The 15487-nt window shown below is 64.3% G+C and overlaps 1 protein-coding gene across 2 annotated transcripts in view; it reads right to left on the reverse strand.

Moving 5' to 3' along the window:
* Nucleotides 1-12177, reverse strand: part of BCORL1 (BCL6 corepressor like 1) — a 29467-nt gene extending 17290 nt beyond the window's left edge. Inside the window, exons 1-3 of one of the 2 annotated variants that reach the window (XM_080554097.1) lie at nt 11472-12177; nt 2501-2639; nt 2-92 (exon numbers count right to left, since the gene is read on the reverse strand). In XM_080554097.1, coding sequence (XP_080410223.1) covers nt 2-92; nt 2501-2586 — 177 coding nt within the window. In that variant the 5' untranslated portion in view covers nt 2587-2639; nt 11472-12177. Of the gene's footprint in view, nt 1; nt 93-2500; nt 2640-10047; nt 10299-11471 lie in introns of those variants that run through there. The other variant, XM_080554096.1, reaches the window with a different exon arrangement.
* Between the last annotated feature and the right edge of the window lie 3310 nt (nt 12178-15487).

Consider the following 15487-nt stretch of genomic DNA (forward strand, 5'->3'; position numbering starts at 1 on the left):
CCTTGGAAAGGCTGCTGCTGACGCAAAACTCTTGAGACCCCAAGTGCTGGGAGCTGTTCGTTTTAGACTCCTCATCAGAAAGTGGGGCTCTCCTACGGGAGGAACAAAACACAGTTGTACAACACCCTAGGGTGCCCTTCCAGCATCCTAACCCTCCCTTGTCCCCACATGGGACAGCAGAGCAGCCGACAGGCAGAAGCAGCGTGCTCCAGGTGGACAGCTCATCACACACCTCATGCCTTCCAGGGCAGCGGTGGGTGCTGACTGCCACAGGACTGCGGGGATGAGAAGCACTGCCGTCCACCACAGCCTTCACCCCCCCCCAGAGGATTCCACACGCCTGCTCCTATCCCCTCCGCTTCCCCTTCTGCTCCACCACACACTGCCAGTCCCGTCCTCCTCAGACCTCCATCCTGCTCGTCCCTCCTTCCTCACACGCCCTCAATCCTGCTCCTGTCTCCCAGCCACGCTCCCAGCCAGCGCTGTTGCTCTCCTCCAGATGCAGATGGAGGCCACCCTCCAGGAGAGGGAGGCTGTGTCTGTGACCAGAGCAGCTGAGGTCTTCAGCCACCCGTCCTGCTGGCCTGCACATTTTACTCTTTGCAAGACAGTTCTTGAGAGTAAAGTGGGAAGTCAGAACAAGGACTGTGGACTCCACGGAAATGACCCGTGCTGTGGAGACAGCTGTCCTTACGATCTGCCAGAAGCCTGGACGAGGGACGGCGCTTGCACGTGCCGTGTCGTGCACCAGGACACGCTTGCCCTCGCAGTATTTACCTGCTGACAACTCTCCAGTTTTGTTTCAACCAAGGACTATTACGGGCAAACTGCTGGCGCCAGGACCAAAGAGCTCAATTTCAGCTTCTGCTACGACACGCTTTCCTCTGGCTTTGTCCTCCTCACGCCCCCCCGTTTCCAAATAAACGGAGGCAAGCTCTCCGAGCGAGTCCCACCCTCGGACTCCTGCGTCCCCAGCGCTCAGCACCGGGACCCCACGCTGTGGGACACCAGCACCCGCGTGGGCCGGGGCAGGCACACGGGGCCGGGTGCCCCCTCCCCGGGCTGTGCCCCAGCCCGCCGCCCAGCGCAGCCCCGTGCCCTCGGCTCCCCGGGGCGGGCGGGCCACAGAAGGCTTAGGAGGATCGTTGTTAACCGGGGCTCGGATCGGGTTTCCGCAGCGCGGCGCCGATGACAGCTGAGCGCTGGCGGGCCGAGAGCCGCCCGACGCCAGCCGCGGCGCGGAGCCGGCGGCGCCGTGCTCCGGGGCCCCGCTCCGGGCCGGGGCCGGGGCCGAGGCCGGGGCCCTGCTTCGGGGCCGAGGCGGCTCCACCCCGGCGGGCGGCGAGCGAGGCGCCAGGGGGCGCCCGAGCACGGCCGGCGGCGGGCGGCCCGCGGAGCTGGACAGCGGGCGGCCGCCCCGCCCGGCTCGGCACGGCCCGGCCCGGCCCGGCCCGCGAGGCCTCGGCGCCCCGCAGCCCCGGCACGGGCCCGGCCCCGGTCGGCGCTCGCTACCTGCAGGGGCGGCCGGGAGCAGCCCCCGCCGCCGGGCTCGGGCCCTGTGGGCTGCCCCGAGCAGCCCCGCGAGGCCGGGTGAGACGCAGCTCGGCCGCCCTCCGCGCCTCGCCAACGGCCGGGGCCGGGCGTTCCGTTACGGGCGGCCGGGTTCGCCCGCCTTGCCCTGATGCTCTGAGCTCCCCCAGTGTTTGTTGCGAACTAGGAGCGGCCCCGAGTGGTTTAGGAGAGGCAGAGGGCAACGCCATCCGCCAGCTCTTATCTGAGGGCCGCACGGCGGGGCTGAGGGCTGCAGATGATCTCTGTCTGCGCTTCTGCCCTAGACGAGAGGCTGAACTCTTCCCTATCCCGCTGTTACGACTGGCTCTTGGAGGGCTTGCTGCCAAAAGCCTCTGCTGCGGAAGCCAGGGAAGACAGGCACGCGCTGCCCGTGAGCCTGTAAAACCTTCCAGGCTCTGGCAAATGTTCTGGACGCACGTAGCCTCAAGGAAGCCACCAACCGATCAGTTTTGAGAACAAGACCCCAAGGCTGTGGCAATATAAAGGCAATGGGAAGACATGGGACAGGTTAGGAGCTAGCCTTGATCGATTCTGCCTTCGGGCCACTAATCCTCCCTAATCTCCTATTTGGTTGGTGGCATGTCACAACTCTCCCATCTAATCGTTAGGTCTGCACTAACCCTCCTGGGTCACTGAAAGCTCTTCTTAGTAGCTTGGCTCGCAGTGGGTCAAGCTCTTTTCTTTCCCTTGCGGTTAAGAGCACAAGTCTGATGAAGCCGACAGCGTGCGCGAGGAGCGCAGCCCTGCGACCCAACGGCGCAGCCGGACGCAGCCCACGGGTCCTCTGCAGAGAGCGGAGCCCTCACCCCTCAGCCCGATTCCCTACTAAAAGTGGCCGAGAGCACCAGCCCCCCCCATAGCCCCTCTCCCAGACCCCTCGCTCACTTCCTCCACCTCCTTCCCCCAGCAAGCCACCCACGCACCTCACCTCTCCTCGTTGAGGCCACACATGCGAATCCGCTCTGTGCTGGTCCAGTTGTGCACCCCGCTATAGAGAGGTGCTGTAGAGATCATGACAACTGCTCGTCACCGACCAGGGCCTGCTGGGGCTCGAGGGGCCACTCTGCCTACAGAGAGCAAAAAACAAGAAAAAGCGTAGAACAGAGAATTGGTAACTCTTGCCAGGACAACCACTCAACCACGCTTATCCCAGTTTCATCACCAGGCAGGGTGGGTGTAACGTCCGAGACGCTTCATGGCTGGAAGGCGGCTACAAGAAATAAGCAGTGCCTCAGGACAGGATCCACAGTCCGCTCATCCTCTTATCAAAGATCTTTATGGCCAAAATGCCTCAGGCTACCTCACGAGTTTCACACAGGTGAAACCTCACGCACATGCATATCCTTTGCAAGATTCCCCCGGTTTTCCTCCCACAGGACAGAGAGCCTCGAGACAGACCTTCGCCCAAGATGATGGCCTGTTCAAACACGGACATCCCCAAGGCTTCGTATTACTTTGATAAACCAGCATGGGCCAGGTTCAACGCGGAAAAACTCAAACGAGGAAGCGGCTGAGGAACCCGAGAGGGGGGGCAGAGGCTTGCCAGCAGTGCCATCAGACGTGCCGTTAAGCGAATACCTCCACACCCCAGCACAACAGCACCTTCTGTTGGGAAGGTGCTGGTATTCAGTGGAGGTACGGGTGGAAAACACGAGGAAACACAGAGACTTGTGAGCATCCGCGATGCACCGTCGGCTGGGTGGAGCTTTTGAGGGAGAATATCACAGCCAATCGTGCAGCGCTGGGTGTTCAAGCATTAAGGCAGCTTTGCTGCTGAAGTCGTATCAGGGAAAAGGCAAGGAAGGAGGAGAGGATCTACAGCACTAAGCAGGTCGAACCGAGCAGGACTGACTGCAAGCGTCAGAGATGCCGCCAAAGGGGTTCCCGATTCACATTAACAGTAAACACGCGAAGGGAAAGCAGGCAAAGAGGCAGAGGGGCGTTCTTGGTGCAGCGGGTGAGAGTGGGAAGAGGCTAAAAGGGACACGTGATCCCAAATCTCTGTCAGTTGTCTTTTCCCTGACAAAATCCTGGCGACACAAGCTGTGAACAGGACAAGAAGTGGCTTGCACGATCCCTTTATGCTGAAACTAGCTGCAGAGGGACCTTCAGGCCGAACTGACTGCGCCCTCTGAACGCAGCTGCTGCCAGGTGTCCTCGCCTAAGCCCAAGTATGCCAGTAGGGATCCTCCAAAAATGGAAAAGAAAGGCCAGGCGCACAGGAGAAACGGGGGCAAGGCAGTTTGCTGGCTAAAAAAGAAGCGACAGACACATCTGCACATACGAGTCTACGAGTGAACAAAACGGTGGAAATCGGGAGCCACAAGAAGAGGGGGAAATCTAGTAAGAGCCACGCTGTAAGAAGGAAGAAATACTATATAATGGAAGGGGGAGCTGGGCCAATTCTAAGCCAGAGAGCAGGGTCATACCCAAAGAGAATGAGAGGTGGCTTGGAGCAGGAAGGGGAGGAGTCTTTCGATGCTTGGAGAGAAATGCAACATAAAGGAAATAGGGGAACAAACAATCTGCGGGGATTTCACCATCTTAGGCTAAACTGAAAGAAGGGGAGGAGAAAGTTTCTGCCCCTGAGCACAGCGACAGGACAGATGTTTCGGGAGAAATCAAAAGGGACCTTCTGTGCGAGTGGGGAAGGGGACGCGCAGGGCTGTGCGGCGCAGGACAGAAGTTTGGAGGCAAGCTGAAGCATCAAAACAAGCACGGCACAGGCATGGCCCGAGAATAGGTCTGGCGAGGGAAGCGGTAACAAGGCGGTGCAGGGGGCTGGGAGAAATGACACGGTTTGAGTACTCGAGTAAGAACCGGCCAACAGAGGAAGCGGGATGGCCACTAGAAGAGAGCCAGGGGGGCACAGCAACAGAGATAGACGCTGTTTCACGAATTCTTGGTCTCTACCCTCTACGGATGATGTGGGACACGTGCCAAAGACAGACATTCCACAGGGAATGAAAAGGGAACAGGAAAAAAAAAAAGATGAAAAAACAAGATTTCGAGTATGAGAAGGAATAAAACACGGGGAAAACAACAGGCACATTCTCAAACACAAACTGGAAGGAACGGCAAAAGAAGAGCATCCTTCAGAGCACCGACTAGGAAGTTTGTTTGAGAAACACAGGGAAGAGCAGGCTCCCTGTGCAACGCCAAGCCAGAAAGAGCAGCTGCAGGGTGCCTGGATCGAAGGAGACTTTTAGTTGAGTCAACACAAGCAAACCCTCTTCTACACTGGTTCAGCTTGAAACGACTTTAAACGGATGTAATTAAACCAGTAGGAACCCCTTGGAGAACACAACTAGGGCATGGTTTCTCATACGTGTCTTCGAGTAGCAGAAACCACCGAAGCCCTTCTCTCCCTTCACCCCTTCAACCATGCCACTGAAACCATGGGGTGCCCCGGTAAACTTGACCAGGTTGCTGATCTGTGTTTAAAAACAGAGAGATATTTTTTTTCCCCCGGGCTGGCTGGGTTTAAACCCATACTAGCTCCTAGATCAGGTTCACCAAGAGGGAGAGGGGGTGCAGCCTGGCACAGAATCTGTTTAATCCAGAACCTCTGCCAAAAGAAGGGTATATGAAACCACAGTCTTATTTTGATTTAGCTAAATAGGTGCCCAGCCAATTCTAATTAACTCCAAAGAAAATGAGTTTAGAATGAAATAAGACCATCAACATCACATTTTGCATGGAGAGAGGCTCATCGTGTGATATTAAAGTTCGTTCACCTCTCAAAGCAAAACGTGCTCTAAGAATTGCCAGCAAGAAAGGTGCTGAACACGTTTGTCTTCGACAGCAAGCACTCAGAGAGATTTTCAATGAAACGAACACTAATGAATTAACTTCATTAAAAGCATTGTAATTTTTTTTTTTGTTCATTACGACAAAACCCCTTGTTGCTCTGCAAATGGACAGGACAATACTATGCAAACCAGTCTCTGCCAGGCTCCAGAAACAGCAAAGCATTAGATGTCTTTTTTGTAGTAAAACCGTGCTTTTGCTCAAGTTAACTGCACACGAAGTCCCCTTGAATTAAGTCAGGACTTAACCCAAGGCTGGAATACAGCCATACAGTCTATGGAAACAAATTTCCTGAGATGAAGTTCTTTGGGAACAGATCCTTTCTCGTAATTACCTATAGAGAAATCCTCCTCGCCCTAACATCCCAGCAGCGCCGAGGCAACACTAGTTGTCAAGGATGGCAGGACAGGCTGCTTTTAACTTTACCCATCAGCTCCCCAGCAGCCGCAGAGAATTAAGCCCATGTCATCTCCATGCTGGGCACTGTTAAAAATCACGCCTGCTCCTCACCCTCAGGGATCCTAATGTGAGTTGCCAGGCTTCCTAACTACGTTTTTGACTGCGATGCTGCCCCTCGCGCTTGCATCTCCCACCCTGGCATTAACGCGGCAGAGGTGTGTGAGTAGTCGTGAAGGAAAACGGATTTGCAAACGGGAAGCCGCCCCTCTGCAAATAACAGCGATTCCTCAGCCAGCCCAGCTCCCTGATGGGACGCGGTGCTCAGCCTCTCCAGCGCTCGCGCTGGCAGACACCTAGGCCAACTTCCCCAGGCTGCCACGAGCCACAGGTAACAAGGGCTTTGTTTTCTTCCCGACAAACTCCACGCTGAGTTAGTTTGCTGCTGTCAGCGTGCACCCTAACGGGTGTCACATCTACGCTGTCAGCTGGTGCAGCCCTGCTTTCCGTACTTCTGGGACCAAGCCAGCCAGAGCCGTGATTCTGAACACACTCTGCCCCGGTGCCTTGGGTGGACCCAGGCAGGTACAGAGCAGCATTTTTTCCCCATTCTTCGCAGGGACGGCTTGCGCCAGCCGCTTTTTCACGCTGCGAACGCATTCAGCTTTAGGACCGTGCTGTCTTTACTCCCCCAACAGGCTTTTTATATATTTTACCGCTCTATACATTTCCAAGTATTGAAATGGCTCGGATTTTAAGATGCTTACCTTTCCTCTCCTCCACCCTAGCACTAGCAGCTGATCTACCTGCCGACCCGTCACTGCTGTCTCCACTGTGCCCTGCCTAGGCCAGGTAGGAGCTGACAGGCACCAAAACAGCAGCGGCCAGCCTCCTCAAACCTCCCAGCTGACGGCACAAGGCTTCCCTCTGCTCGGGCTCTGGGCAGGTATGACGGTGCTGTGCAGCGCCCTCAAGCAACGCGGCGATGCGCAGCGTGGGACTACGGGTGACAGCAAGCTCCCCCAGAGCGAACGGCAGCTCCGCCTGCCCACGCCGCTCTCACAGCACCGCGAAGCAAACCTCGCAAGGCCAAGGGCAAGCTCTGGAGATCCCACTTTGGGTCACTCTGAGCAGACAAAGAGATGCACCCAGCTGGGGGCCGAGCTCTTGACGGGCACGGCACAACGCTGCCCGTCGGCTCTGCTTCCCTGCGGCATAACTGGGACAGCGGCTCAGAGAAAGGGAAGGGAAGGGAGACCTTCCCGTCTGAGCGTACTGAAAAAGTCCGGCGCATCCCTCGGCAGCAGGAGATCGGGAGGACGCAGTCGCTGGGATTTCCAAGGTGCTGTACAGCGCGGCTGGCCAGGGGGCACTGTGGGAGGCCGGCAGGGATGCACTTTGACCCTGGAAACACACCCACGGGAGACACCTTTGTAACACTCCTTCCCAGAGAGGAGCAAAACCCAGAATGCCACTTTTTCCCCCGCAACGAAATCGTAAAATGATGTCAGCTGCAGGAAAGCCGAGCGGGACTTGCCGTTGGGCATTCGCCGCCTGCAACCCGCTTACTTCGACGTGAGCAAAACCAGCGGAATCAGGAGGAGCGTGCCCCTGCTGCCCCTCGGTGGGGCACAGATGGGTCAGGAGGAAATGATCTGCATCAACAGGGGCAGTCTCATTTGCTCACGATAGTTTGCTCACTTTGGCAATCTTCGTTGCCATTAGTAACACAGGCAAGAAAATATATTTGTTGTTTTTTTTTTTATGTGCGATTGTCAGGCGTCCATTTGAGGGACACAAGTCCAAAGCAAGTGCCAGCCGGGGCGCTGCCTGAAATGCAGCGGCAGAGATTCAGCCCCAAACGGTGTTTCAGAAAACCCCTTTAAAGAGAACTGCATACAAAAAATAAATAAGTAAATCATGATAGTCCTCTCCCAGGACCCACACAGGGTATCATATGCAGCAAAATTAAAAAAAAAAAAAAAAGACAGTGCTTTATTGTGCATTTCTCACGGAGAGGTCAGAAATTGTGGCCAAACTGGCAAGCAGCAATTATTAGGAGAACAAAACCCAGCAGGGACAGGTCTGTCTGTCTCCGCTTTGCTGGAAGCAGGCGTGAGGCGCTGGGTCCGGCCCCGGCCCCGGCAGCAGCCCTGCGCTGGGTCTGGTCTCCCCCGGGGCCGCACAGCCCCGGACCGCTGCGGTGCTGAGCCAGGCTTTGCCTGCACGCATTTACTTAAGCTGATTTAAAGACACAGTAACACCGTAAGCAATTATAAATACTCAGCGTGATGAATTGGGGGGGGAAAAAATAGAAAGAAAAAGAAAATCCATCCCTGTGTAAAATAAAAAAAAAGTTTGGCGCACATCGAGTGCTCTGTTAATGGCACGTCCCGGCTGCTGGACAACTTCTGTCACCAGAGCCTGACTCGCTCGAGGCACTTGGGCTGTCCCAGAGAAGCCCATCCTAGTGGATTTTAAAGGGATGGGGGGAAAAATAAATACCACTACACGCGGCTATCCGTAAAACGTTTTTGAGACCGCACCTGGAAAGGCCCACGGCGTAGAAGACGCCGCGGCCGGAGCGCAGCCTCCCACCCGCAGCACCAGAGCCCAGAGGTGCCCGTGGCGGTTTCCTCCCGAAGGCCAAACCACGCCAGGGCCCGGAAACCTTCCCAGAAAGGAGCCTTTGGGGGCAGGCGGACAAGCGGGCAGCACGCTGCCGGTAGTGCCGCGCAGGCACCGGGAACGGCCGAGCTGCAGCGAAGCGCGGTGCGGGGCGGCGCGGGGCAGGCTGCGGGGTGCGGGAGCCCTCGCCTCGCTCGCGTCCCCCCCAGCTCGGGCAGCACCCAGCGGGAACAATGGTTCCCGAGAGCGGATGCCGAGGGAGAGGAGCGACTCGCCCCGTCCCGCGCTCGGAGCCCGGCAGACCTCCCGGCGACGCTTTCCCGAACGGGTTTCGCCCGCGGTCAGACGAGGACACGGGATCGGCTCGCCGACCGACCTGCCGGGTACCGACACGCCGCCGGAGGAGTTGGGCTTTTCCTCTCCGGCGAGGCCGGCGGCAGGAAGCGCCTCCTCCCGGTGCCGGTGCCGGTCCCGGTGCCGCCGCTGCGGGCCCGCTCACCTTGGGCACGGGGAGCGGGGCGGGGGCCCGGCCCCTCCCGCCCCGCGATGCGCTCGGCCGGCCGCGGAGCCGCGGCGGCAGCGCCGAGCCCGCCCCGGAGCTGCGGGGCCCCAGCGGCGGCCTCAGCCCCGCCACGGCCGGGCGGGGACGGAGTCCGGGGCTCGGACCCCCCCCCGCCCCCGTCCCCGTCCCCGCGGCCGCCGCAGCCCCGCGGTGAGGCCGGGCCCCGGCAGCCGCGGCGAGGGGCGGGCGGCGGGGGAGCCGGGGGCGGGGGGGGGGGGGGGGGGGCTCCACCCGGGCACCCCGCGGCCCCGCCGCGGCCCAGGCCCCGCCGCCCCCGGGCCCGTCCCCGGTTCAACAGTTGGCCCCGGGGCCGGTCGCCGCGGCCCCGGGCAGGGCCGTGGGGCGCCGCAGCGGGGCAGCCCCGAATATGGAGCCGGCGGCCGCCGCGCTGCCCCCGGGGAGGGCTCTTCCGCCAGCGCGGCCGGGCCGGGACGGGGACTCGCCGCCAGGCGCCGGCGGCCCCCGGTAGCGGCGGCGGGGACGGCCGCGGGGCCACGCCGCGAAACTCCGCGAGCGCCCGGCGCCGCCGTCCCGCCGCCGCCGCCGCCGCCCCGGGTGCGCTGCGCCCCGCCGCGCCCCGCCCCGCCCCGCCCGGCCCCGCCGCCGTCCGCCGCGCCCCGGGACCCCCCGCGCCGCCCCGGTAGCGGCAGGTGCCGCCGGTCCCGGTGCCGGTGCCGGCGCCGCCGCGCGAGGCTGGGCAGCGGCACGCGGCGCCGTCGCGGGGCAGGGAGCGGAGCGCAGAGCGCGGCGGCCCCGGCGCTGTCACCGCCCGCGGCCCCCGCCCGCCGCCGCCGTCCCGCCGCAGGACGCCGCCGCCCCCCCACCCCCCCCCCCACCCCGCCGCCGCCGCCGCCCGCTCCGAGGTGTCCCGGGACCGGTTTCCATGGAGACCCCGGCCGGCGGGGCGCGGGGTCGGGACGCCCGCCCCGTCCGCCTCGCGCCCCCCCCTCCCCGGCACCCCCCCGCCGGTCCCCGCCGCCCCCGGTCCCGGCGGTGGGTGCGGGGCGAACGGGCCCGGGGTGCCCGGGCGGAGCGGGGCCGGGCGTCCGGAGCGGGGCGGCGGGGGGGCGGGCACGCACCTGTTTCCCGAGCCGGGCTGGGCGGCGGGGGCGGCGGGCCGAGGCGGGCCCCGTGCCCGAGGCGGCGGGTCGGACCCCGGCGCGGCGAGCGGCGGTTCGGCGGCGGCGGAGACACTGGCAGCGGCAGCCGGAGTGTGAGGGCGAGAGCGAGCCGCCGCCGCGGGAGCTGACGGGAGCCGTAGTCCGCCCGCCGCGCCCGGCCGCCCGCCGCGCCGCCCCGCGGACTACAACTCCCGGCGTGCCCCGCGGCCAGCCCTGCCCGCGCGGGGGGGGGGGCGCTGTGCGGAGCCAGCCGAGTCCGGAGAGGGAACGGGCGGCGGGGAGGGGAGGGGGGGGGGGAAGGCAGGGGGAGGGAGGGGGCTCCGCGCCCGGCACAGCCCGGGGGAGGGGGCGCGGGGAGGGGAGGGGACGGCGGGGCAGGGGAGGGGAGGGGAGGCCGCTCCCCGGGCGGGGAGGGGCCGCGCTGCTCCGCTCCGCGCCCCACGGGCGGACGGCAGCGGCGGCGCGGCGCGGGGGGAGCCCCGCGCACACGCACACGGGCACACACACACGCACCGCGCACACACACGGCCGGGGCACCGCCACCCGCACCCGGGGCGGGAGCCGCGCTCCGCACCCGGAGGGGGAGGGCGGCGAGGAGGCGGCGGCGGCGGCGGGGGGCGGGCGCTCCACGCCCGGAGCGGGCTGCGCTGGACGGGCAGCGCCGAGCCTCCGCCGGCACCGAGCGCGGCGCCCCCGCCGCCACTCCCGGGCCGACGGCAGCGCGGCCCCGCGGGGCACCGGCCGAGGGGGGTCCCCTCCGGCACGGCGCTCGGAGCCCCCCCAACCCCCCCCCCCCCCCCCCACCCCGAGTCCCCGTCTCGGTCCCGCTGCCGGTCCCGGTGCCGGTGCCCGCCCCAGGCCGTGCCGTGCAGCGGGGCCGTCCCCGCGCCACGCGGGGCACCGGGCGCCGCGGCGGGGCCGCGAGTTTCTCCCCGGGCCCGGGCAGTGCCCGCCGCGCCCCCCCGCCCCCGGCCCCCGGCCTGCTCCGGCCTCGCCGCGGCGCCGGGCCCGCCCCGCAGCGCCCCGGCTGACAGCCTGCCCCGGCCCGGGGCCGCCCCCCCGGTCCTCCCCCCCCCCCCCTCCACCACCCGCCCGGGCCGCGGCCTCCGAGCGGCCCCGACCCGGGCCCCAGCAGCGGCGGCCCCGCAGCGCCCGGCCCCACGCGTGGCAGCCCCGGCGCCGCCGCCTCCTTTGTGCGGCCGCTCCCGAGGCCGGCTGCGGGCTGCAGCCCCCTCCTCGTTCCGGGAAGGGCACGGAAAGCGAAGGCGCCCGGCGCCCGAAGCACCGGCGGCGGGACGGGAGGGCGGCACGGGGCTCCCCCGCCGCTCCCGGTGCCTCTGCCCTCACCGCCGCCTTCCCCCCCCCCCCGGCTCCTCTCCTACCTTTCGCCTCCAGCCCGGTGCGAAACGCGGGCGGGAGAGGACGGTGAGAGGCAGGTTTGGGAGGCCGGAGCGTCCGGGAGCCCGCTGCTGCAACAGCCGCACCGCCGAGTTTACCCGGAGCAGCCTTATTTGCATCGCGGCGCAATTAAAAACACACGGTTTGAATAATAGCCCCGTCCTGCAGCTGGCCTCGCAGGGGATGCGCGGCGCCTGCCAGGGGGGCTCTGCGCCCCACGGTCACGTCCCCGAGCAGAGCCCTGCTCCTGCCCGGTTTAGTTCGAACCGCGTTAACGTCGTAACGTCTCCGAGACGGGATGATTTACACCCGGGGGCTCCAAAAGGTGTCGCTGAAAAATCCTGCAGCTTTTACGCTGGTACTCCAGGAAAACAGGAAATTCTGGGGAACAAGGAGCGTCCCCCACCAGGTGAGACCCGAGGTCTCCCCACAACCCCCACGGGCAGCACCTACGGCTCCTCGGCTCCCCCTGACCCCACCGGCGAGACCCCCTGCACCGCAAGCCTCCTCCCGGAGCCCACCCGGTGCTGGTGGCTGCGGGTTTTCTGCTCCTGGCACCGCGCCGTGCCCAGCCGCACGCCCCACGGGACACGGGGCCCGTCAATGGGCTTGTCCTGCCTTGGGCATCCCTGCCCCAGGGCCTGGCCCCGAGACGGAGCCGTGGCCGAGCAAGTGGCCCCGAGGCCGGCGAGGGCTTTGGCCTGAGGGAGCTGGTTGCCGCGGGGTCTGGTGGCCTCTCTCTGGGTTTCCTGGGGCTTTTCCTGCAGCTTCAAAGCGAGCCTGCGTGCCGCTCCGTCCTCACCGGGCAGCCGGCTCGGCGAGGTTTTATTGGTGTAGCAACAGCAATAAAAGGTGTCAGCTCTCACTACAGACTTCATCTGCCCGCTTTTCCGCGGGCCATCCTGACTACAACCGCAAACACTTGTGCAGCGTGTTTGAAGGTGCAGCTAAAATATGAGAACTTCTCCCGCTGGACCAGCAGCCGCCTGCCCCCCTCCTCGCACCTCGGGGACGGAGGAGCGGGGCAGGAGGCTGCCGTCCCTCCCCGCAGGCTCAGAGGTCTGCATTTTGGCCCCAGCCCCAGCAGCGGTTATTTGGCGCTGGGAAGAGGGGTTCGCGGCTGGGGGCTTTGGGTTGCTTTGCCTCGGACCTCGCGTGGGTGCCGCAGGGAGTGCAGACGCAGCCCCTTCCTCACCATGCACCCCACCAGGCTCGCTCTTGGGAAAAGTGAGGCATCGGCTATGGTGAGAGGCAAGGCAGGCTGGGCTGTAGCAGGAGGTGTGCAGTCCGTACGCTGCCCGCGCTGCCCTCCTTCGCTCGGCCGCCAGCAGCCCCCTGGCCCAGGAGAAGTCCTTAGCTGGGAGGACACCACGGAGCGGTGAGGATTTGGGACGACGGGCACAGGGAAGGGAGGAGATCCGAGCCTGACCCTGCTCCTCAGCAGCTCCGGGGCTGCCACGCTGGAGCCTTGGGTCCTTTATTTTCTGTCCTTCAGCTCCGCAATCCCCAGGTCTGGCTTCAAGAGGCGCTGAGCGCTCCTAATTGTAGTCGCAGACAAAGAGAGCCGGCCTTTGAAGGCGGCACATGCTGCGTCTGACAGCACGTGCCTGCAGATGCTGACAGCGCTGACAGCAGCCCTGGGGACGCGGGAGCTGCAGGCCGGGGTGGCCGCCAGCGCCCGGCTGCAGGACGTGGCCCCAGGCCGAGGGGGGCAGCTCCCCAGCCCCAGCTCAGCACCCCTGAGGATGGGGGGCGATCGCAGCCCCACTCGGTGAGCTCTGCGTCAGCTGCCTTTGGAAGGAAGCTGTGCTCGTAGCGCCGGCTGTGGCGTGGATCCTGTGCAGCAGCACACGGCGGGGACCTTCGCTCGCCCTGTTCCTTGTGTTAAAGCCGTCGTCCGCGGGGGACCCTCAGCCCCACGGGAGGTGTTAGTGCTGCAGCTCTGTTGTGGCTGGTCCCAGGCTCACAGCAAGGTGCGCTGGTGTCACACAGCTGTCCCGGGGCTCTCATCCCCCATCCCTGCTAGCAGCGTGCCCCAGAGCAGCTCTGTGGGTGGGGAAACCTGTGAGGTGCCGGTGGCAGCGGGGGCGCGCTCGTCAGGGGGGCACGGGGACTTTCCCCCTATCCCCACAGGTGCCTGGGGACGGGTGGGTACCCGTCACCTCGGGAAGACCCAGAAAGTGCCCCTACAGCATGACCCGAGTGACGAGGTCCCCCCCTACCCCGAGCAGGGCTGACAAGGCTGGTGGGAGACGGTGTCCCACCTCCCCCCCGCCAAGGGAGGGGAAGCGCTTCGCCACCCCAACCGGGAACAGCCCCGCTGCGGGTGCGAGGGTCCCAGCTACAGCATCCCGGCGGCAATCTCTGGCTCAGGTTGTGCCGTGCTGGATACGGCATCTCCATGGAAACCCTCCCGCTCAGGCTGTGCGGGCTCGGGAGATGCCATCTCCACGGAAACGCGGCGGCTGTGCAGGCCGGGATGCGCGGCCGGGCACCGCGAGGGCTGCGGGTGCCCCCCGTGCCCCCCGCTCCCAGAGGCAGCCCCGGGAGGAGGGGGCCCGCAGGTCGCCCCTGCCCTCGGCACCGGGGGAGGAGGCGGGGAGGAATGCGGGGGAGCTCTGCTGCGCCGTGCCGGAGATCCCCGATCCAAAGTAAGGGAGCAGCGCGGGACCCTCTGACGGCCGCGGGGGCCCTGCCACGGCCAGGGGCACCCCGGGCACACTCAGGCGCTCCCGCGGCATGCAAAGCCGGGGGGCCTTCACCGGGGGCTGAAATTTCACCCTCAGAAATAGCCCAGATGAAATACTTTACAGGTTATTTATAGCCTATGCTAGAAAACATAAAAAAAAAATAAAATATAAAAAGGAAGGAAGAAAAGAAAACAACCACGAAACCCCTTTATTTGCTCATTTTTAATCTGCCTTTTCATTTCAGTCGGCTCCCGCTGGTCTCAAGGGCCGGCTGGAGCCCGAGCACGGCATGGCCGAAGCATCGGCATCATCTCTCTCCCCCCGGGGTGCCCGCAGGGTCCCCGCCCCGGGGCAGCTCGGAGGCGCCCCAGCGGAGCCGCGTCCCCGTCCCATCACCGGGCGCTCCCTGCCGGAGCCAGGAGCGGTTCGGCCGCCTTCACCCAGGCTCCCCGCTCCGTAAACCTGGCTTTGACGTAGCCCTGAAAGTAGGCCAGTAAGAGCAAACTGCAGCCGCTCGCAGCCCTCTCGAGGGACGCCGTGCCTGCGCGGCGGGAGGGAGGAGTGCGCATTAACAGCGCCGCTGCTCTCCGCGGGCTCCCGTGCCGGCGGAGATGGCCGGCGGAGGCCGGTGTTTTTCTCTCCTCCTGGTTGCCTTCAGACTCGCCCCAGCCGAGCCCCGGCGTGGCGATGCGCGGCGGCAGGGCATGAGCGTGCTGCAGGAAGGGGATTAGAGCGGGGAGTGTCCGGCCCCGTCTCCTCCCTGCTGCCGTGGCAGCTGCCAGTGGGCATCCCCGCCATCCCCCTTTCCTGCAGCATTTTGCAGATCCTGATTTATTTTTTAATTAAAAACCAAGCGCTGACATCCCCGCGCCCTGCAATTTTATTTCTGCGGGGACACCGGGGGACACAACCTGCTCTCGGCGGGGGAGCGTGGCAGCACCAGGAGCGGGCGAGCCCCAAGCGCTGGCAGGAGATGCGGCTGCATCTGGGTCCCTCCTGTAACTCATCCCAAGCAGCTTACACCAACGCTTTATGGATTTATTTTGGAAGCATTTCCGGATCCTTGAAGCCCCAGTTCGAGCCCAGTCCGCCCCAGCACTGCCCTTCTTTGCAGGACCAGGCACCCCCAGCTCTGCAGCTTGAAGCCGCCCCTCTCGATGCCGTCCGAGCATTGGCCGTGCTCGCACCGCAGGACCCGTCAGACAAAACCCAGCACGAAGCTGCCTTCAGACCGAGGGGCCGTATGCCAGCAGGTCCTGGTCGCTGCTTCAGGCGGTCACAGCTCGCGACAGCCTTAAGGCCGCTGCTCT

This window comes from Anser brachyrhynchus (assembly GCF_964034855.1).
Source record: "Anser brachyrhynchus genome assembly, chromosome: 13".
In the NCBI taxonomy this organism is placed as follows: domain Eukaryota; kingdom Metazoa; phylum Chordata; class Aves; order Anseriformes; family Anatidae; genus Anser; species Anser brachyrhynchus.